General features: G+C 42.3%; 1 protein-coding gene across 6 annotated transcripts in view; it reads right to left on the bottom strand.

Annotated features, from left to right (window-relative positions):
* The window catches only part of fam184a (family with sequence similarity 184 member A), a 125,331-nt gene that overhangs the window by 32,219 nt on the left and 81,773 nt on the right, over positions 1-11,339 (bottom strand). For all 6 annotated transcript variants that reach the window (XM_034899673.1, XM_034899674.1, XM_034899675.1 and 3 more), the window contains exons 13-15: positions 10,044-10,194; positions 7,469-7,681; positions 456-609 (exon numbers count right to left, since the gene is read on the bottom strand). In XM_034899673.1, coding sequence (XP_034755564.1) covers positions 456-609; positions 7,469-7,681; positions 10,044-10,194 — 518 coding nt within the window. The remainder of the gene's footprint in view (positions 1-455; positions 610-7,468; positions 7,682-10,043; positions 10,195-11,339) is intronic.

Below are 11,339 nucleotides of genomic sequence, written 5' to 3'. Positions count from 1 at the left end.
ATGCTTATACTTTTGTAATCAAACAGAGTATTTCTACACTGGTATTTCTACACATTAAGCCGACAATCAGAGTACTTCTTCCCCCGCTGCTCGCAGCTTGTTATGTGACCGTGACAGGGCATTACGCTGCCTCTTGTTGTAAAGGTCGGGGCAGAACCATGTGTACTTATATGTATGCATAACAAAGTTAAAAGTCTTACGTCCCTATTTACTGCATGAAAGGATGGGGGTTTTACTTTGCAGTAATTTCTTTCAGTGTAACCTCAGTAAAATCCCTGGACCAAATTTAACCAAACCCCCTGAAACTGTGCATAATTTAGTTGAAAAGGAAAATGTGCAAAAAGGTCATGGGAGGGTTAATCTTACACATATACACACGCACTCTCACACACACACACACACACACACACACGCACACACACACATGCACACACACACACACTCTAAGACCTTACCCAGCATGGCTTTGCCCTCGTCCTCCAGCTCAAAGCGCAGTGTTTGCAGCTCCTGCTCCGACTGCTGCTTCAGCGTCTCGATGCTCTGGCGGTGAGCCTCTCTGAGAGACTGCAGCTCTGCATGGTGATGGTGGCGGAGGCGCTCCTCCAGCTCCTGATGGAGAGATGACGGGGGGGGGGTTGTGGTGGAGGAGGTATAGTGGAACAAAGGAGGATGAGAGAGAGGACAAAACAGAGAGTGGGAGGGGAAAAAGTAGGGTGGAGAAAAGGAGTAAAGAGGAACATTTGCGGATGAAAAGTTGAAGACGTAGGAGGAGATGATAGAGTGGGAGAGAAAAGTAAGAGAGATATGAAAATGAAAATGAAAATGGGGAAGAGTGGCAGGGAGAGATATGGATGTGTTTGTAGTATTTATCATTTTTAATCCTCTATAAGGGCTGAAGGAGAAACTGACCAATCATCACACACCGACTTAAAGTGCATTGAAAACACCATCAAAGAAGAGAAGAGAAATCTGGGTCTGCTTTGTAGTTTCTGAGGAAAATAGAGGTATCTTATGTAAAAATACATTCAAAAACAGACTATTCTCCCTCATATTTGGAAGATTTTTTGTTTTATGACTGCCGACAGTTTCTACGGATTCCCGTGTGACATCGACTGTGACGGAAATTAATTCAAAGACACTTTACCTTTGGGTTTTTAAGGATAAAAAAAGGTGAAATCAACTCACTGTCATAATGCATTTGTAAAATCCACCACTGTCACTTTTTCTCCGGTAGCTTTTGAGCAGAACAGAGGTTATGCTAATAATTAGGAGTATGATGGACAGGTGTCGATCACCATTATGTACTAAAAGTTTCCAAATTCTATTTGTGGAGGAAACGCCATTTTAAGTAAAGTAGGTGATTAATTAAATTGTGTTCAGTCAGTTTCATCCAGCTGTTGTTGATCACAGTTTGGCTTCATTACAAGAATTTAACAAACAACGTAACAACATATTAGAATATTAGCAAAGAAAACTGACAAGCACTTAAATACATTAGCATCAGGCATTAGCACTGCTGACTGGAGGGCTGCCACAACACACACACACACACACACACACACACACACACACACACACACACACACACACACACACACACACACACACACACTGCTGGCAGTTGAACATTTGCTCTGGCAGAAAGAGCGGTTGTTGATGCGTGCGGAGCCACATTTTGTGCGTGAGTGTGGGTGTGTTTATTATAAAATATGGTTTGACTTTATGAGAAACACATTGATAGGTGGAATATTTAAAAATGGAGGTTTTAAACTGTATTTCATCTATTCTAAGGATCTTCTACAGAAGGCTTAGTTTGAGGTAACCCAACCCCACAGCTGAGAATAGATCAGAGTGTGTCTATCTATGGGTATATATCTATTATCTATCTCTTCTATGGGTATCTATCTATTATCTATCTCTTCTATGGGTATATATCTATTATCTATCTCTTCTATGGCTATCTATCTATTATCTATCTCTTCTATGGGTATATATCTATTATCTATCTCTTCTATGGGTATATATATATTATCTATCTATTCTATGGGTATATATCTATTATCTATCTATTCTATGGGTATATATATATTATCTATCTATCTATCTGTGAAATAAGGAGCAGTTTGAAGGTAACACCATATCAAAGAAATAGATAAGCTGACATTTGTGAGGACAAGAAGAAAAGTATAAAAGAAGAGTTATTCTGATGTTCAGAGACACTTTGGGTACACGTCAGAGATGCCTTTGCAGACTGAAAGATCACATCAAGAGAAACGTTGAATGTTAAAGGAGAAAACACAGCTGCTGTTCCCCTTAGCAGGGTCAGAATATTTAGTAGAGAGGAGATCTCATTTTCATTATTACACAAGGCCCTAAAAGCACACCGTTGTAGACGAGAAAACTGCTGTTCACGCTGAGTATAAAACCATTTCCTTTGTCAGTAAAATGTTAAGACGCCATTTTGCAAATTATAACTAGAACCCATCAACAAGGAACCTCTAAAATGATATTCATAGAAGGTTGGCGGCAACATCCGTGGCATTTTAATTCAATATGTGATGCCTTTGGGAACTGACTCAGGAACAAAGACAGCCCTGAATATTCAGATGAGTTGGCGGACAGCAGTCTCAGATTCTTAGCGTTTGATGGGGCACCCGAGAGTTTTTATGGAGACACTTAAAAACAAAACAGTTCACAGATTTAAGATCTTTGTGAGCTGGTGAATGATAATGTTGCATTTAGTTGTGTTTCCAACACCAAGTATTACAACGAGCCTCTCCTCTCTCTCTACTGTCAGTCTGCCAGTCACTAACCTGCAGTAGTCCTCAGTGTTTCCTGCCATTCAGCACCACCTAACCTCCACCTCCACCTGTGCACCTGCTCCCAGACCCCTCATTATTAGCCCCCTACAGTAAATACACCTCTATGTCTCAGACTCATTTCCACGCCCAATCATCTACTGCTTACCCTGCTCTATAAAGGATACATCATTATTATTAATGGCCCAGCCTTCTAGATAACCATTAGTAGTATTAACCAAACCTTTGCCTAACCTGTCCTTGCATTTCTTTCTCTGTTTTCATAGGCAGTGATGTTGTGTTGCATGTGTTTTTAGTATTTGCGGTTTATTTCCTGGTAGGCCTGCACGATTAATCGTTGTAAAGGCAGGTCTGGCAATGTGATTGTACTACAAAAGAAAAGAAAAAAAAGCCAAATTTTAGTGGGTGTTTGGGTTTTTTTCTCTAATGGGAACAGGGCTATTAGTGTGTTCACACACTCGAGTTGAATCCACGGGCGGCTGTGGCTCAGTGGTAGAGCGGTTGCCTGCCAATCGGAAGGTTGATGGTTTGATCCCCGCCCCTGCGGTCATTGTCGAAGTGTCCTTGGGCAAGGCACTGAACCCCGAGTTGCCCCCGGTGCTGCGCATCGGAGTGTGAATGTGTGTGAATGTTTATCTGATGAGCAGGTGGCACCTTGTACGGCAGCCCCGGCCACAGTGTATGAATGTGTGTGAATGGTGAGTGTTTCCTGTAGATGTAAAAGCGCTTTGAGCAGTTGTTAAGACTGGAAAAGCGCTCTATAAATACAGCACATTTACTTTTACGTTTTCATTAGCTATAGCCAGGAGAGACATTGTTAGCATTGCCATTGTTAGCATTGCCAGTCAATAACGCATTACTCTGTTTTTGTGCATACAAAGAGCGTAACAACATGTCCACAGATTTAATGTATTTACAACTAATTTAGTGAGACACACATAAGACAGACGTGCTAATAACCTTATGTTACGACAGCTTTCACAGCTGTAGATGCACGCAGCAGCCATGTTGGATTTTGAGCTCGTGGTTATCGGTGGTTGTCCGAGTTCCGAGCTCAGATATCGGGGTCGGGGGGTGTTTCCGACTTTGACCTCGGAAAATCTGACTAATGAGTACAAATGGCACGCACTGTGAAGAGGTGTTTGTTTGGATGTCAGATGGCAAAAAAATGTGATAAAATTTCAATGAAGAATGTAACTGAGGTTGATTTATTTTTCCCTCCTCCTCCTCTTTATATCAACACAGGCGAGGGAGGTGTAGGAGGAGGTAAAAGGTCCGTTCTCTCCAGTATTCACTAAGCCACATGATTCATTGATTAGATCAAACCCTAAAGATGTGATTTAAGTCTCTCTTGTAGCGATACCCCTGATATACACATACGGCTTCACATCACAAAACAGAAGCTAAAGATGCTGAGAGGAGTTTAAACATCCCGAGCTGATCCTCAAATACAAATGCATTTCCATTGGTATTGATCATTGGTCTTTTTGTGCCGTGGGTAAGTTAAAACCATACCTTTTATTGCTTTAATTAAAAGGGAGCACATCAGTTACTCCTAATCGGAGCCAGTTCTATAATTAACAAACTGACTGTAATGTTGTCACATTGACCTCCTCCTCTCTCCTCTCGCTGTGGTTGTGTGCGGAGGCTTGGTGGTTCAATCTTTATTCCATTACTGGACGGTCAATATTTGTTACTTTGCTAGTGGTGATTCTGTTTAACTAAATGGAAGTGGGCGTGACGCTGATGAGAAACAGTGAGAGAGACAGGGGAAACACACAAAGACGTGAAGTGAGACTGGGGCCCTCGGGGGCCTCTGGTAGGCTGATCCAGCTGCTTCAGCACAAGGTCCTAAATCCAGTCCCCGAAGACAACTTAAAGAGCAGAGTTGGAGGAACAGAGTCGTCTGAAAGGCATGCGGATTAAAAACACATCAGCGATGTGTTCAGGTGCTAGACTGTTGAGTGATTTAAAGCCAAGAGCAGAATCTTAATGCCTAAACTAACCTGCAGCCAACTTGTCGACTTTGAAAAAGGTGTAAGGTTTTCTTTTCTTCCAGTACAGTCAGCACTCGAGCTGCTGCATCATCCTCTGTTTATTCAAAGCTTTCTCAGACACATCTGAACAGAGAGCTTTACACTAGGGGAGCCTGTTAGAGATAAAAGGCGTGTTTAACCTCCCATAGATCGGACCGTGAGAGATGACTGCACACTGGCAAGGGTCCAGAGTGGAGGTTTTAGTGAGGTTCGATTTTAAAGATTATTTTTTGGGGGGCTTTTAGGTTTATTAAATAGTGACAGTGGATAGACATGAAAGGGGGAGAGAGATGGGTGATGACATGTAGCAAAGGGCACTAGGTCGGAGTTGAACCCCGGGCAAATAAGTGTGCAAAGAAAGTGTGATCATGCTGCTCACCGGGTTTAATGTTTTCCATCTTAGTTTAACGTGTTAACATACTGAAATCTCCTTATTAGCACTTAACACAAGGTGGAGCTGAGGCTGATGGGAAAGGCATTAGATGTGCAGGTATATGGTCATGAACCAAAGTATTAGACAAATGAAAACTTTGGAAAAATTGGGATTACAAAAGTCATTAGGATGCATCGTCTGGGAACCAGGAATGTCTGCACCGAGTCAAAGGGATTATCCGCCGATCTTAAACATGCTCTGTGTCACCTTTGTGTGGGCAGTGTGTTCAGATGAATGGTGTTTGGCTTCACTCCGTGCTGCCAGAGCACTGAGGAGTTTAGCGGCGCTGTTGGTTTGGGAACCAGAGGGTTGCCGGGCGCTGGAAATGTGCTACATCCTAAAGTGCGGTGCATTTGTGTATGTTGTGTGTATGAAGATGGGATCGGCATAAGATCCATTTCAACTGCCTGTGTGGATTGTGTGGATTGACAAATAAAGATAAAAGTGATCAAGAGTCTAAGAGATAAGATAAGTAAGACAAAGGATGATAAGAAACCAATAAGCTGCTCCATGCAGACTCTCTGCTTCTATTTGTAGCTTTTTGGGAGCTAAATTAGGTGATGTGAGTGTGTAGAGGGGATTTGTAAAAACCTTATTACTCCCTGGATGTAACTGTGTGCGAACAGATAACGCCAGACAATCTGAAAGTACCACACACACACACACACACACCACAAAATCATCCCTCTAATGCCTCCACTCTGGATAATTGAGTTTTCTCTCCCTGCACTGCCGATAGAAAAATAAACCGCCCGCCACCATAAACCCTTAAAGCTTTTTAACATGTTATTCCCCTCCTTATTAACCAAGTCTGACAGACGAAAGATGAAGTCTTGACAGAAAAAAGTGGTCAACTATGTGGTTATCTTGAGGGAGTGTGCACCAGCCGTTGTGTGTGTTTGCATCAGAGACGAAGAGGAGGAGAGGAAGATCACAGGGAGGAGAAGGCTTGTTACAGCAGTCAGTTGGGCTTCCATTTCATAGGAGCTGCGTGACTCAGAGGTGATATGCATTGTCCGCACACACACACACACACACACACACAACGTGTTGTCAAAAACACAGCATCAGGATGCCATTTCCTGACTTCCATTCTGCCTAAAGCATTAATACAATTACAGCGTCCAAGTCGAAGAAGGGATTTGGTTTTATGATGTACAGATGATCCAAATCAACCTTGACTGTGAAATGGAAGGATTAGCGTTGAGGAACAGTTTCTTGGCACCTTCACGAGTGTGTATGTTGGTTTGTGCTTGCATATTTTGACATTATAAAGAGGAAACACGGAGCTGTCAGCATAGCTGCTTGATATACAAGCTGTCTGCTGTCAGCGAGCGTGAGTAACGCTGGCGATGACTCACTGCCGGTCTAACCTTGACTCTGAAAAGGCTCTATTGGATAAAAATGTCATGGAGGGCTTCTGTTGAGGAGCTGGCAGAGATGATGCAAATGCACACATTCTTTGCATATAATTACGGGATAATCTTTCTTCAGTTTTGAAGAATGCACATCTTGGCTCAGTGTGCTGAAAAGGCAGGTTTTCTGGTTCTGCTTTACGGCACTGGGCTCACACTTCTACAGCCATCATACCAACATCCAACCTCCAGGATAAATGTTGCTATTGTTATGCAATCAGATCTCTGTGTATGGTGCTGATTGAGCCTGAGTACGAGGGATGCAGAAGCCCTCCATGGTGCTGATGTTACTAAGTTCTGAGGTTCTCCATCACTCTGCTGCCCTACTGCAGAGTCGGAGATATGGGAGTTCAGATTGCCCTGTTACTGCTAAAAATATAGGCCAATGGCAGCTGGACTTTTTTGACAAGAGCTACTCACACTGGCAACGCTGATATTGAACGATATCTATGTAACTAATGTTAGGAAAATCGGTTTATGTTTTGTAACACTTTTTAAATATATATTGGCAATTTATCGTCATATCAGATTCATATTTATTTATTTGAAAAGAGAGCTATTATTTAGTTACTGGTTGTTACAGATTTGATTTGATTTCATTACATAAGGTGTTTTTGTACCATTGAGGCATAATAAAGCACGTTCATTAACCTCTGAGAAGCCTGTCTGAGTTTGTGTCTCGAGGCCGGCCGAGCGTCCTCTTTTTTTGGAAATCAAAATACGGTCACCCTAGTTTATTGTGTCTGCATGTTGTCCACCACCTACCTTCAGGTCCCTCTGCCTGGCGTGCTCCATGTCCTTCATGGAGCAGCAGTGGACCTCCTGCAGGCGCTGCTGCCGCCTCTGGTGCTCCGTCTGCAGCTCGTCCAGCTGCATCCGCAGGTGCTCTCTCTCCTGGCTGAACTGGTGCTGCAGCTGCTGCAGCGACGACTGCGACTGGGACAGCTGCATCTCCAGGCTCTGCTTCAACAGGGAGATCTAGAGAGGAAGAGGCAAGATACAGTTAGACTGGGAGGGAGACCTGAACAAGAACGAGAAGTATGAGGACGTTTCAGGCTGTCTCTGGGCAGCAGCGTCGTTATGCAGCAGAACAACAAAGAAAGGCAAAGAAAGGGATGGAAATCAATTAGGCTTAAACAAAGGTTGCTGCCGTATTAAGAGTTTTGTAAGTCTTCGAAGCCTCGAGCAGTCTCTTGCTTTTTGTGAATTAATCATTTGCAGTCCACTGCAGTGTATAATGAACTCTGGCTAATGGTACAGGGCAATGAATGTAGCAATAGAATTCACTGATGGGGGGAAGCAGCATGATTCACCAAATTAGTCTGTCTAGACAACTTAAGATAATGAATATTTGGCTGAATGTGGGGAAAAAAATTAACAACCTTGTAAAATCTGCTTTAGCAATATTTTACTTAACCTTGGTGATGCCAACGAAGCTAATTTGATGAAGAAGCTTAATCGGAAACGTTAGGACAAAGAGGACTACATCCATGTAATGTGAAACTGAAAGGTCGACCAGCTGCTGTGGGAAGATGCTCTCCTCTCATGTTTAAAAACAGCAACACTTGTTGGCACGAGGCCCAGGATGATAACCTTGGCTGCTTCACCAACTGTTGAAACCCCTTGGAGCAAAGTGACAGGTGAGACCAGCTGGACCTTAAATAATTCATTTATTAACACTTTGATACACAAATAAATTATAAGTTATTATAAAATGATTTATTAATGCATTGACCCTCCTGAAGGTATCGTAACATGCCCTGTTTTCTCTTAAAATCCTCGGTACAAGGTGCACAGGTACTTATTCATATTTTGTTACCTTTGCACACATCCCCCTCATACTTCATCACATAAAGAGATGCCACCGGTATTCACATATAGAGTTTTACTTTTTGAAAACATGATGCATCTTGTTTGTGAGCAAAAGTCAAGTCATCTTTTGTAAAAGTTATATCTCCCCACGCATCAAGGCATCACTGGCACAGACATAATAGTCTGTTAAAAACACAGGCTGTTAGAAAACAGTCATTGTGATTTCCAAACATCCTCTTCTCCGTCGGTGTGAATCTATTAAAAGGCTGCCCGCTGCTCTGATTTGACATCACAGTAAATAAATCTGGTTCTGCTGATTGCGAGGCGTGAAGCGGACACATTAATCACTGGATGGGAGCTGATGGACAGCGTGATGACACCCAGCAGCACGGCATGCAGAAATGAACATCAAGTGTGTGTGTGTGTGTGTGTGTGTGTGCGTGTGATGACCACAGCAGGGCTTAGTCACGCTACATTAATATTGCTATTACTGGACGGTCATTAGCAGCAGCTGCCTGCTCCGGTGCTCTCACCGCAGCATCAGATAATGAATGTGTGAGTGAGTTTGTCCACCGGTGCGAGGAAGAAATAAGAGAGTCTGGCAGAGACAGGAGGTCTTCCAGGGGCCAACCCGAGCTTTGAAGGGAGGCGGTTGCTGTTATTACCATTATCATCCTCTCTCGCCATCCCTATTGATTTTCTCGCTTCTGGAATAATTACAGCTTTTCGACTACAAGCTGCCGCGTTGTGGTATTCACAGCTCAGGCAGAAGATTAAAACCATCTTTAATCAGTACTGTGTATAAATGAGGGAACCTGCTAATGTACTCTGTGGTGAAATGTCACGGAGTAGAGTTTTTATCTTCATTTTATATTATTAATTTTACTTAATTTTACTCTATTCTACTATATTGTCCTTTTAACTCATCCTCATTTATTTGTTACCATAAATTACTTTGCAGATTATTAATACAAACTATAAACAACTACTTATGATGTAGTATTAAAGATTATTGTAAGATACCCAGCAGTATATAAAGTAGTTAAAATAAAATGAACCTCTGCCAGCTGTCACATGATAAAATGATGGACACAAGAATGCATCACTAAGTATAATCTAGTAATATCATATACTGTATAAAGATTCTGAAATGGGCCGTTCTGCAAAATGAGTATGTTTACTGTTGGTACTTTAAGTACATTTTGATGTAAATACTACTTTCCGAGTAAGAGAGTATTTCAGCACTGTGGTATTACCTGTGAGTACTTCTTCCACCACTGCTGATCCTCTACACCCAGAACTAGTGATCATCTCTCTTTGCATATTCTTTCAATTTCATTTTGAACATTATACCTTATATTCCTTTAAAAATGACGTAAAGCCTTTATTTATTAAGGGCATAAAACAACAGCTTCTCATGGTTCTCATGGTCAAAAAGAGCAGGAGGGAGGCTGGTCCCCCACACGTGGTCCCCCACATGCACATCCTGCACTGCCCACGCATGCAGATCCGTTGGCACCCCTCGTACCTGTTCCAGCAGGTCCTCCACTTTCCTCTGCCAGCTCTCCCTGGCGTTGCTCAGTTCCTGCTCCTTGCTCTGTGCCAGCTGATTCAGCGCGGAGGCCTTGTCCTCCTCGTGGTCCTCTCTCAGCTCCTCGCGGAGCTTCTTACACTCCTGCCTACAACACAACAAGACACACAAATATTTGTTCTAATGTTTCAGGTACTTGGCCAATGCTTCTTATCTACAGTGATTCACTGAACCTGGAACAAAACCAGCATCGGTTCTAACTGTGGACTGCAAAGTTTCCAGAAAGCCAAAAGCAAAGGGCAGTGCCTTTAACCTTGAATAACCAAGATATACTGTATGTGAGAGAAGATTTTAGAGCAGCTAAAGACAAAGAGAGGGGCAATTAAATTGAAAAAGAAATGCATTCACTCAATATACATAGCTGATATTCATTTAGTGAGGTGTATGTTTTTGTAATGACTTCAGATTAGAAACTATGAATGGGAATCATTTCTTAAAGACAAATATTGCTCAATCATTTAAAACTAATTTAATGAGGTTAAGGTCACTTGACACACGGTTGACATATGATGGCTTTGATATGACTAACGTGTTTGCAAACAGTTAAGCTTCATGTTGTGTGACATGATGAATGTATATCCAATATTCACTCTCCGTTTACTTCTGGTTTTGGTCTCCACCTGCTCCTGAAAAAATAAATTGAAGTCTTTAGCTTCTAAATTCTTGAAGCTGAAATGAAGTTGTGAACCGTAAAACTAAACCAATGAAAGGCTCTGTTGAGCTGAGGTGAACTGCAGAGTAATGCGACAATTATCTGTGGGTTTGTTACTACGTGCAACTATTTTAACATAGCGTGTTTTATGTATAGTTTACATATAGTTAAGTCCCTTGGTTCATCATTTTTTTGGCATTGGCCTTTATTATGACAGGACGGTTCAGACATGAAAGTGAAGAGAGAAGGGAATGACATGCAGCAAAGGGTCGTAGGTCGGAGTTGAACATGCGGTCCCTGCGTCGAGGATTGAGCCTCTGTATCTGGGCGCGCGCTCTACCAGGTGAGCTACTCAAGCGCTCACTTCATTCTTTATTAATATAAAAATATGTATTATTACAGTAATGTGTGGTCCATCCAACCGGGCTTGATATGCACTGTGCTGTGGCTGGGAATCAAAACTGTGCAACAGCAAAGTTCACATCTCTTTAGCACTGCTGCTAACAACTCTGTGCATGGCTGTGTGTGTGTGTGTGTGTGTGTGTGTGTGTGTGTGTGTGTGTGTGTGTGTGTCAATGTAA

This window comes from Etheostoma cragini, chromosome 18 (genome assembly GCF_013103735.1).
Source record: "Etheostoma cragini isolate CJK2018 chromosome 18, CSU_Ecrag_1.0, whole genome shotgun sequence".
In the NCBI taxonomy this organism is placed as follows: domain Eukaryota; kingdom Metazoa; phylum Chordata; class Actinopteri; order Perciformes; family Percidae; genus Etheostoma; species Etheostoma cragini.
Note: the sequence above shows the minus strand (reverse complement) of the source record. Positions and strands in the feature narration are given on the sequence as shown.